Genomic DNA, 12,725 nt, shown 5'->3' on the forward strand with positions numbered 1-12,725 from the left:
ATATTTTCCTAATGTTAGGTCATATGCCTTCAGTATGAACATTGTATTTAAAAAATAACCCACTTTATCGTCACAAGATGCTTATTTCAGTTTAGCACAATGCAACTCTATGGAAGCTTAAAAGTGCCACCCAGATGTTGGGATAATTATCTTGGGAAGTCGACATCATGATAGCAAAAGATCAGATGACGAGATCCTGGATCTCATCATGTCGACATCTTGTAGAAGAGATGATCAGATGACAAGATCTTCTATCTCGTCATGTCTACATCCAGTGGAAGAGATGATCAGATGTCATGATCTCGTAACTCGTCATTTCTTCTAAAGGATGTCGACATACGAGATCCAGGATCTTGTCATCTGATCATCTCTTCTACAAGATGTCGACACGACGAGATCCTGGATCTTGTCATCTGATCATCTCTTCTACAAGATGTCGACATGACGAGATCCGGGATCTTGTCATCTGATCATCTCTTCTAAAAGATGTCGACATGATGAGATCCGGGATCTTGTCATCTGATCATCTCTTCTGAAAGATGTGGACATGATGAGATCCAGGATCTCGTTATCTGATCTTTTGCTATCATGATGTCGACTTCCCAAGATAACTATCTCAACATCTGGGTGGCACTTTTAAGCTTCCATACAACTCAGATCCAGACGGAACGCAGAAGACGAAAAAAATAAAATAAAAAATGGGGGTTGTTTCGCATTCTGCTGCTGATGGCGCTCTACAGACTTCATTTTCTTTTCACATTCAGTGATTTTTTTTAGGTTGTAAGAAATGTTCTCAACTGTTTTAAGTTCTTGAATCCGATACCAGAAGGGAGTCTGGGAGAGACATAGATAGACTGAGGGAGAGAGAGTGAGCGAAGGCAGGGAAAAATTAGACGGGGGCTGCGCGGGCGACTTGAGCCCCCCGCCCCTGAATTCCTTAAATGAGCACAGGGGGTCGTTTCATAAAGCTGTTCGTTAGTTAAGAGCAACTTTAAGAACGACTGGTGATCCTTTCTCACGCGCTCAACCATTGCCAATGTATATACCATTTACCACACGAAAGGATCACCAGTTGTTCTCAAAGTTGCTCTTAACTTACGAACATCTTTATGAAACACCCAACTAGAAATTTAAAAAAGTCCTTTGAAATTCTATCCATCAACTGTTGCAGATCATCATCATCACCATCATCATCATCATAATAATCCTCATCATTATCATCATCACCATCATCATTATTATTATCATCATCATTATTATCATTATCTACGCAAGGTATTAAATCCAGTTTTCGTCGTTTGGATATTGACTTTAATCCTTCCAATATTTCAGTATTCAGATTTTAATAGTCAATCGGGCTCGTGTTATTGGATAAAATTATCAAGGGATACATATTTGACCAAGAGGTATCTCGGGAAATTACGACTTTTAGGACAATTTACAGAGTGAAGACACATTGAAGTTCCCCCCCCCCCCCCACCCTATTTCCCCGGGCCTATTCCACGGTAGTACTACATGGATATGACAAATTTACTTTAATGGGGACTCTGCATGGTATGAGATAGAAGGATTAAGGGTCCATTTTGATAATCCATCTCTGTGCATGATGTCTACCTGGCAAAGACACTTCCCACCCCTAATATATACCCCCCCCCCCCCCGATCTTAATGCCAGAGGCAGAGCCCCCAAATTTTAACTCGAGAGCGTGTGTCGTCTGCTAGTGTATGATTATGTTTGCTGGCTGGAACGCCGCTGCTGTCGCTCTTCGCTGGCGATCCCGATCACAGGAACGGGGCGGCGCGGGGCTTCTGCATTCTCTTGAAATGCTGGCTGTACGGCGTCCTCTTTCGAAATGGCGAGCACGGGGCCCATCGTTTTAAGTTATCACAACTGCCTTCTTCGACGTAGTGATCTAGCGTTACTTGAAAAGCCAAGATGGCTGAACGACCAAGTGATTTCCTTTGCATTTGAGTAAGTTTTCTGGAACGTTAGAAACTTAGATGGAAGATCGTAGATTTGCCTATGTCTGTTAATTATTCAAGCTGTGTTAAATTTTGCGGCACAACATTTACCTCGGTCCCATACATAGCAAATTTTATTTGTAGGGTTTAGTGGAAGAAGAGATTTTTTAACCACTCACACAGTCACAGACACACATTTCAACGCGTGCCGTTTGACAATGGAGTTTGACATTTCCTTCATCCCACAAATAATAATGGCGAATAAAATGCCCCAAAACTTTTTACTTACTAAAAGTCTAAAGTAAAGCTAAGCCCAAGGGCAGTTCCACGGTTACGAAGTGACTGACATTCATTCAGAAATAAGTTTTTAGCATTCAAGCAATGATACATGTATCACCCATATTTAAATAGTTATTTGCAAAGAAATGGTACCTGATAAAGTCAGGCGCATAGCCAGGGGGGTGGTCGCCCCCCCCAAAAAAAAACGTCCCCAAAAAGAAAAAAAGAAGGGGAAAAAAGAGAGAAGAAAAGAAAAAGGGAAGGGAGGAAAGAGAAGAAAGGTAGCTTTGTGTTTTTTTTTCTTTTCTTTTTTTATTTTTTTTCTCAAAAGTGAAACTCCTTCACTCTTGCTCTAAATTTATATATGAATTTTGCTTCCGCGCTGTGCGCGGTAGATGATAGTATTTAAGATCTCCATTGTTTCCCTCACCCTTTCTCTGAACCCTGTTTTTCCATCTCGGCTATATGTGTTTCTTGACAGTTAAAGTTCAAATATATGCAATGCAGCATGGAATTAGAGTAAGGTTAGGCCGAAGTATAAGAAGTAACCTTTTTTTTTAAATTGATCGCGCAACTTCTGTTCGGGTTGGCTCTGGGCGGGTAGTCTTTTTATCAATTTCTGCCGTCACCTCCATCAAGTCAACTTCTCTGCTTTCAGCTCATTACTAAACAACCATAATTTTGGGCCAAACAGGTTCCTAATTTAAAAAGAGGAAGGTATGAAATTCTTGTCATAGTAAATAATAAAGTACAATATCTTTTTATCAAATTCTATTAAACTTCATGTCATTTCCCTGCACGTTCATGTCCTGTCCTGTTTTGGGGCCCCAGTTTGAAATTTTTAATGACACGTAAGTTTCTTTATAATTCAAAATGAAGTGCTTCAGGATAAGTGAAAGAAATAAGTCATCTTTTTTTTTATCTAATTTCAATAAATCACAGAAACTTCAACTTTTTGCGCACCATTTTCCTAGTAATGACGTTCAATAATCCTAGAAAATCAATTGAATTAGAGCCGATGGGGGTATTGAAGATATCTGTATTTGATGAAATTTCAGAATTATATTGCTCTGCGCGGGGAGGAATATCTTCCGCCCGGCATATACACTTCTCTGTTTTGCGAGTTAAAGATATGCACTGTCGCTAAATTGTTTGCAATAAAATATGATCTTTCCAAGGGAAGTATTCAATAATTATGTCTTTGAGAATACCCTTTTCTTGGGATCCTTTTGATGGCAAAAAATTAACAAAACGCTCTAGCTTCCACGCTTCGCGCGGGGTTATTATTATTTTAATTTCCTCCATTGTATTCCTTTTTTGTGCGTTCACAATCAATTTTAAAACAAGGTTCAAAATCACAATATAGTCAACTGAATTGGAGTTGATATACTAGTGACAAGAGAGACGGCTCCTTTTCATTTTAATGTATGAAACCTCGAAAGCTTCGCGCTTCGCAAGGGAGGGGGAGGGGAAAACTCCCCCTCCCTGCACTCACCCCTAGGGAGCGTGCTTTGCGCGCTCTGTAAGTGTTGGCAACTCAGAAAGCACAGCTTGTGATGAGTGCACCGTGACAAAAACAATAGATATACATAGTAAATGTACATGAACGAAACTTATCTAAACAGAGTAGGGGAAACCAGGGTTAGTTGGAACATGGGGTAAGTTGAAACATTTTCATTTTCTTTAACGCCTGTAAAATAAATTTATACAATACTGCCCTCAATTTATTGCAATAATAATTTAACACTGTTGTATTATTAATAGCAATAAATTGAGGGCAGTACTGTATTGCATAAATTTATTTTACAGGCTTTAAGAAAATTACAATGTTTCAACTTACCCCATGTTCCAACTCACCCCGGTCTCCCCTACATGTATAGTACAAAACAAGGGGGTAAAATGAGGGGGGTGGGGGAGGGCAGGGCAACTTTATATAAATCATAAAATACTAATATGTTATTTGAAACAGAAAATAAATCGTCAAACCAATCATCCCACAACTAAATATGTAAGTTAATCACAAAATTTAGGGACCAGAGGTAAGTTTTTTTCTAAGTTTTGTCTTAAAGTTATGTAAAGTTGATGTTCCCCTTTGTATTTATGAAATCCCATATGAGTTTTGAAAGAAAAATTTGATCCAGATTTGAAATAGAGCCAATATAATTTTTTTGAAAATGTCTAATTTTGCTTGGAATTGCCCATAACTTGATGAAAAAATATTAAAAGTTTCTTAAAAACTGATTTTTCTTGATGCTTACCTCCAAATCTCGGTCAAGAACCTCAAACAATCGAAATATGAATTTTTCTGATCTAGCACTCTCGATTCAAGTTGTTGGCGCGTAATAGGAAATAATGTAAGTAAATCAAGGGGTTACATTTCATCTCATGTTAAAACTTATAGGCAAAGAACGCCATCTTTTGACAGTGGAAAAAAGAGGGGAAAAAATGCTGAGCGCCTAGAATGCAACCAGCAATACATGCTTCCGATGTAAAAAAGCAACATATTTATCGCGCGCCCTCTCGCAGCTCTCTATGCGAAAAAAAATCGGGATGTGTGCTTCAACCTTCTTCGGCATCAACAATTGAATATAGTACAGGTACTGTTTTTATAGAAAGAGGAAAAGTGTGGCTTCGTATCATTTAGTGAGGTTATAGCAAACAATGATTTCACTAGGAATATCAAATCTAAGTAATGTCGAAAATTATAATAAATTCCATGGAACTATTGCGGGTGTTGTGCCTTGCACTTTCCTGTGCACGACGCCAGAGTTGGAACCCTGAGTGTTTGTTACGGCACACCAATTCATGACTCATTGATTTATTTTTGATAAACTTGAATATTATGTAGAAATGTATGACAAAGTTGGATTTTTATAATTTTTGCCTGCTCATTTTGTTTAATTGCATCTTTTTATAAATTTTGCCTAAATATTGTGCCCCCTCAAATTTTTTTGGCCCGTTGCATCACTGCTCTTAAGGAGTGTTTTCAGTTGCTGTCACACTAGATCTACTAACTCAAATGTAAAATTTTTTATAGACTTAATTTACATTCTATGCCAAAAGATAGGATATTGAATCCTTTATTTTGAACTGATTTATGCTTTTGGGCACCTTTTCTCAACGTAATTTTTTTTTGTATCATTGTCATTCAAGGCAGATTTATTATCAGCATATTCCTGATGATTGTGTATACATGGATGTGCCCCGTTAATATGTTTTCATGGCAGCATTGAGAGGGGGATGAATTAAACTCTTGATTTTGGATTCTTTATAGGTACTGTGAATATGACCTCTTCAAGGATTTTTCAGATGATGTCGCTTTCATTGGTCCTGATATAGCACAGTTTATCAAGTTATCTCAAGGTATGAAATAACACTCCTTTAAATATTTGAAATATAGCTTCTGGGCTTTAATGATTTTATAGATTTGAATCTCCAGCATATTTTGGTCACATGCATGAAACTGAAATTGGAATTATTTCAATTGGTCGAGCTTGTGATATGTACAATGCAATTTGTATGTCAGAAAAATGTATCATTCAACAAAATGTTTTTGGACTAGAAAAAAAATGTGTTTAGGACATTGCAGGAGAAGTAGCTATCTTTTGGGAATATCATGCTGTGTTGGGACATTTGGACACCCATTCTAAATCATTTTGATGAGAAAATAAAAGAGAATCTTCTTGATTGATGAAACTTGAAAGCAAATATTTTATTGTATATTATCAAGGATTAATATACAAGAATTTTTTTTTCATCCTTTCACTGTGATAGATGCAGAGGTTGGGATGTTCCTAGAATCTCTTAATCTAGCCTACAAGCAGCTTGTATTTTTAGCTATAAATGACAGCGAATCTGACACATCTGTTGGTGGTTCGCATTGGTAAGTACATGTTTCATTCCTTTGCAAAGTAGAGTTTTTTCATTGGGTATTTTTGCTTGCATGTAGTTGGCAGCAGGAGTAAACTAATGAATTCAGACTTCATGAATTATTATAAGAATTTATTTCTTTTGTATTCTTGCCAAAATTCATCTGCAAGATTTTGTTCCAATGGCATTGTAATGGAACGGAATACAATATTTATTGAACATACATGTACAGCATTGCGGCAGAGTATTTTTGTAACTTACCGTTTTATGCAGTTTTGTATTCCTCTGTCTACCATTCATGTAGGAGGTTGCTGGAGAAATTATGTTCTGGGGTCATCGCAGGGGCGGACAAGGTAGAGGGGACAAGGGACTTTAAAATTTGACAAGCCAAAAAAAAAAAAAAAAAAAGGTTATCACCCAAAATTTTAGGTCATTTCGGCAAAAAAACAGGTTATCATCCCAAAAGTAAGGTCATCTCATCCCAAAATACATGTTTTAGTTCGATTTTGAATGATGTATTTCTTACCATCATAAAAGACCAAAAATAGTAGGGGGGGACATTTGATATTGTGTCCCCCCTTCTATTTTGAGTAGGGGGACACGTCCCCCCTGGGATTTCCGCCCATGGGTCATCGGTCCATCCTTTCACCCTGTTTTTTTTCCCACTATAACTGATATCAACTTTAAACATCAATAATGATGCACATACTTTTAGGGTATAATTGTCAAAGATCCTGGAGACAGGCAGATCTGAAAATATCTTGGTCTCATGATAATTGAAAATCATATGAGGTTTTGGGTACTCCTGGATAGGACCGTTTCGTTAATCTTTTGGTAAAAGTCCTTGAAACATTTGTGTTCTCACACATTTCAGAGCACTGTAAACTGTTCTTCATCAGTTAAAGTTCTTTTCAGGATGATCATATCTACATATTGCATCTACAATCCTCTTCACCTAATCAAAGATCACCTTAGGGTATCAACTTTAAACATTGATTTGATTAGATTTAGGGGTCATGTGGCCAAATTATCTATCAGGAAAGTTTATTGGGTTCTAGCTTGTGATAAATGGAGAGCTCTGTTTTAAAAAACTTTTATGGACTTATTTCAAACCTTGCTCATGTATGCATGTATGTCATGAGATTGAGAATGACGATGATCTGATGAGATCTATGGTTAATGATGTCAGAGGTCATGAATACATACGAGAATGATGATCTGATTAGATTTTTAATGAAATTTGTGAACATTTCATAATTCCAGTGTGTGATATTATATTTTCAGATCTGGCAATAGTGGAGGCATGGATTTTAAATACACAGTGTTGAATCCATCTAGATTTTGGTTGTTTTTAAATGATCAGACATGATGAAACAAATAGCCTTATTTATTTATTTTTATTATGTCTGCTCTGGACAAGTCACTTCAGGGCTTAGGCATAGACACAGCTCATCTAAATTCCACTCTCTATGACCAATTGCAGGAGCTTGCTGGTGTGTTGTAGAAGAGACAGTACATTCAGACACTACGATTCCTCAGGTTCCTTTAATGAGCATGCAGCAAGGCAAATAGCAGAGAAGATGCAGCCTCATGTTGGTCTGGAGAAGTCCCATGTCATGTTTGTACAAGAACAGTGTACTCAGCAGGAAAATGGTAATTTATTGTTGTTGGATTTATTATTGAAAAACTTAACACAATGCAGAGCTGCCAACTGTTAGCAAAAAGTAATATTTATTATAAAAGTATTACATACAGGAATACAAAAGTGTGGAAGAGCAAAAAAAAGAAAATGATGGAATAAAATGAATAGAAATAGGGACCAGGGTCGATTGAAAAGATATTAGTTTTGCTGGAACAATACAAATCTGGAAGTGCAGACTACTGATTTGCCTTTCTATAAGTTTGGCAGCTCTGAAAATGTAGGAAAATTGTAAATGTATCAACTCTTTTGGGACTTATTCCAGACCTTTCCCAATCCTCCGGGACACGATATTAGGGTCCCGTAGGTTAACGATTAATTGTTCACTTGACTTTACAATTGATTGTACATTATATTTAATGTAATCAATCGTAGAAATCTGTTCTACAATCATTGCTAAGCTTTGTGTTACGGGCTTTCTTGGGACACCATGCATGATGAAATCCTAGCAGCCATCCATGACTCATGTTTTCCAGTGTTTCCTCACCTTTTCAGAGAGGCAAGGACATAGCATTTTTATCACTCCAGTGATAAGATTTCTAAATAGCCATGCTAAGGCACCTTGTCAAAATTCAGAGTCAAAATTCCCACAAGAATCCTGCAAGTGACTTCTTATTACCGATCCCCAGTTTTCAGACAAAATGATGGGACATATGGAAAGGCCGCAATGATTAGTCTCAAAGGGCCTGTATAGCGGGATTCCCGCAAAAAAAGTGGCTCAGACTTTTGACAAGTTGCCTATGACTTTGAGTGATTTTCGATTCTTGTGTGTTTTCATGGAATTTTTCACTGTCTACGATAACCCTGCCACCCCTCCCTGCCAACATAAGTAGCGCATCTAATTTTTGTCTGAAGGAGAGCAGCAATATACATTTCTATTTTGATTGATGAACAGGCTTAGTCCTACAACATCCTTGGAGTAAACTAAACTAAACTTAAACTGTACCATTGAAAGTTGTCTTTGTTTTCCATGAGTAAGCATTTACATTGAACTTTGCTTTGCGATGACAGGCTACGACTGTGGCCTGTTTGTGATATGCAACGCTGAACATATCTGCAAAGATCACTTCCAAGGGACTGCTGGTGCTGTCACCCAGGCTGGTGTAACCAAGAAGAGAGATGATCTGAAGAATCTAATCCTTCAGTTGGCTGCAGCTCAAGATGGTGTCAAATGAATCTAACCTCTCAACAGATAATGAAGGGGAAACAATGCTGATGCTAGGTAAGCCTATAATAGGGATTTATTTTTATTTATTTATTTATTAGAAAATATTTATACATGATAAAAAGATCTGCTGAATTGCTGTTTTACATTGATGTCCTGATTTCAAAAGGATAAAAAACATATAAAGTTACAATAATATCATGATGCAAAATACATATGAATATTAGACTATGATAATATAAATACTGTGAATAATGATGTGAAGACATTAAAAATGGAATTACTTAGCTACTGAAATATGATTATAAAATACTGTAAATAATTATGTTATGACATTAAAAAAGTGAAATTCAGTTTGAACTAGTTAAGTGATCACGGCAAGATAATCTGTTATCCCGGCTGTTATCACCACCCCAACCTTTTTGCAAGCAAAAACAAGAAACAAGAAGGAAAACAGAGCTAAATGAAGATAAAGAATAGGATATACAGAAACAAAAAAAAGAGAAACAGAACAAATAGAAGAAAAGGAAAAAAATTAATACAAAATAGAGAAAGGCGAAAAAGTTGGAAAACAATAAATTATATAAGAGATAAGACAAAGAAAGGGAAGACTAAGGAGAGAAGAAAGAAATAAGTAATGAAGGAAAGGGTAAATCTAAAGAAAGATAAGAGATATAGAGTGAAAGAAAGAAGAGTAGAAAGAGAACAAAAAGAGAGAGTGAGAAAAAAAACAGACAAAAACAAATATTCACATGCCCAACATTAAACTATCCAGTCATCAATTACCAATAGATTGTTGCTGACTATTGAGAGGGTTCTGTGACGTTTGCTCCCGCAACAATTGCTCCAAAAGAAAATATAAAATTTAACTTCACAAAGTAAATAAACAGCCCCAATCCTTTTCTTTGCATTATTCTGAGCCAAAACTCTATTACAATCCTTACCCTAACTCTACCAGGAGGCGCGATAGCTCAGTCGGTAGAGCGGGGGTTCCGGATTCCTGTGACCCGGGTTCAATTCCCAAGCGATGCGCTAGTGCCCTTTGGTAAGGCATTTATCCTCATTACCAGGTCCCTCGCAGAGGACCTTAAGCTGTTGCTCCCCTGGTTGCTTGCTCACAGGCATTCTTGCCTTCTTAGCAGTCAGATAAATAATCTCGGTATGTTTATTGCCACTGAGATGTTAAGACTGGAGCAAATGTTGTGTCACCATTGTGAGAAGCTACCTGAATCCTTTGACCTGATTGGTAGATTAGTAAGCGATAATCACTATGGGTTTCATGAACCACTCCTTAAGTTCTTGTTTAGCACTTGTTACTACCATGGCAAGTGCAATATTTTTTTTTCCTTATTGGATAAAACTCTTCAAACTTATGAAAGTCATGGTGACACTGTATGTAAGAATAATACAGTTTACAAGTTCCTATATCTACCTTACTCCACCCTGATACATTTCTGAAAAATCTCAGGAGTAAATTGCTTCCCTCATTCAGCAGTAATATATTTTCAAAAGCTTGGCAGAGGCTTGCGAGAAATAGCAAAACAAGTATTAATGCATGGAAACTGGATTCCAAGCATCGTAGTTTCTGTCTTACCAACAGGTTAAAAGGAATACAAGACTCCTGGGATAGAAACATCCATGAATTTGAATTTAGTAAACTGGCTGACTGAAATTCCATGGCTACCCCTTTGGCATGTAATTTAAGTTTAAGAAAGGCAATGGCGACTGGCAATTTTAAACCATCAAAATTTTAGTAATATTGCTAACTGGAAGTTGTGCATTTTTTATTCAAAGTTTATAGCAACTTCACCTACATCATGTCTCATGAAAATGTTCACTGCATGGGCTTTGTTATTTTGGGGAATTGATTGATATTATTTGCTACATATGCTTATTAGTGCGATGGACAGAATACTGCATGAGGTGAAATGTGAAATGATCCATTCACCCTGGCGTAGTCAATTTGAATGGATCATTCATTTCATCTTCCACCGAATGAAGTATTCAGTCAATTGCACGAACATTCATTTGTTTAATATGACACCTGAAAATAGATCCTTGTAAGTTGTATAAAAATGCATTCTTGATTGTAGCATACATTCAACATTTGCACTGCAAGCACACATGTAGCGCAGGTCGCTGGTGTCGATCCGTGATGACATACATTCAAGTGGGGGGATGAAACAATAGATCATCCCCCCTTGAACAATAAATTCACAACACAAATCGACACCCATGGCGCAGGTGGTCTAGGCGTGCATGCAATGGACAAAATCGTATGGATCCAAAATTGCACGATTAATGGACCAAAACTGCATGGATGATGACGTCATTGTAAAATGGGCTGAATGATTGACATCAAACAATAATTCAAATGACAAGTATCTATCTTAGTGTCATATAATTTGTAATTACATCTACCATATATCCTATATCCTTGATAAAGAAGCAGAGGAATCAAGCCATGAGGCAAATGCATTGTGGGTATGATGTTTTTTCCAAGTCTAGACATCAATAAAAAGTATATTAAAGTATACTTTTGAATGTATAAGAGCTGACTTTATATATTTCTTCAAAACCTATTTATTTTTGTTACCTTTACTCAATTTCATATTTCCTTTCCTATTGTTTCATTTTGCCTTCATTTAGAGAGTTCCAGATTATCCTATTGATGGGAGACGTGTTGGAAGGGTACATGTATTTCATCAAACTATGAGACAATTGAGGTATGTTATACACCCCACTTGTCTTTTTGCAGGAAACTGATACCATCAGAGGTCTACAGGATTATTCTTATCGCGTCTTCCAAGCCGCTGGCGTGATTTTTCTGTAATTATTTTATCTTAAAATTCTAAGTGAATACCGGTACTAATGATTTTTTCATCTAATAGGTTGTTTGCCATTTAGTTTTCAAGCCATACTTAAAATTATTGTTGAATGAATTTTGTTCAATTTAAAGTAGATGACTATATTTAAAAGTTATAATTATGATAATTAAAATTACCTTTAAATCCAATCAGATATATGAAAATTATTTCAGTTTACAGTTTGCAAACATCTGTGTACATCAATGTGCTCATTGCTTCTCTGTGTGGCATAATGTTTTTAAGTCCATTCGGGGGCATTCATTTAACCCACTAATGTTAATCTTGCCAAAATTTGCCAAAAACCCGGTAGGATGTGAAAGCCTATATGTAGTATGCCTAGCAATTGAGTCTTGGAACTCTTGTTGGAATGCTATCCAGGGAGTGGAGAAGGTGCATACATTGTATGCGGGCATGCAAGGATCCGATGACAAGGGTAATAATATGTCTGTAAAGCGCTTAGAGATGTCGTTCCGATGTATTAAGCGCTATATAAATGCGGAATAATTATTAAGCAGTTTTCTAAAGAGAGACGAGTTAGCTCCTAGCTATGATTGGTGCATGGGGTGTTGTCTCGGGGAGTATTCAATGAAGCATTCTGTTAGTAGTTTTACTTTTAGCCAATCAGATGCAAACTTATCAGAAGCTTATAACACCTGTCGGTGAATATTCTTTAGAAATCACTTTGAGACATTGTCACTCAGAGTTTTCTGGTCCTTTTGGCTTGGATGTGAGATAATTGATATGTGACCAGATAGGGTAAAGATCCTTTAAATTATGATCAGCATCATTTTCAAAAGGAATTTGATATCTACAGTGTTTGTTTGTTCATAAGCAGTTGTTCTCAATCAGATAAAACAAAGGTTTTATCACTAATATATATAACG

At 36.8% G+C, this 12,725-nt stretch overlaps 1 protein-coding gene across 1 annotated transcript; it reads left to right on the top strand.

Moving 5' to 3' along the window:
* Positions 1 to 1,808: 1,808 nt before the first annotated feature.
* On the top strand, positions 1,809 to 12,134 carry LOC121411208 (sentrin-specific protease 8-like). The gene is made up of 6 exons (XM_041603788.1): positions 1,809 to 1,971; positions 5,515 to 5,603; positions 6,015 to 6,123; positions 7,594 to 7,763; positions 8,821 to 9,031; positions 11,624 to 12,134. Exons 1-5 carry the CDS (start codon positions 1,853 to 1,855, stop codon positions 8,982 to 8,984), a joined length of 651 nt encoding a protein of 216 aa, XP_041459722.1. The 5' UTR covers positions 1,809 to 1,852; the 3' UTR covers positions 8,985 to 9,031; positions 11,624 to 12,134.
* Positions 12,135 to 12,725: the final 591 nt, after the last annotated feature.

This window comes from Lytechinus variegatus, chromosome 3 (assembly GCF_018143015.1).
Source record: "Lytechinus variegatus isolate NC3 chromosome 3, Lvar_3.0, whole genome shotgun sequence".
Classification (NCBI taxonomy): Eukaryota; Metazoa; Echinodermata; class Echinoidea; order Temnopleuroida; family Toxopneustidae; genus Lytechinus; species Lytechinus variegatus.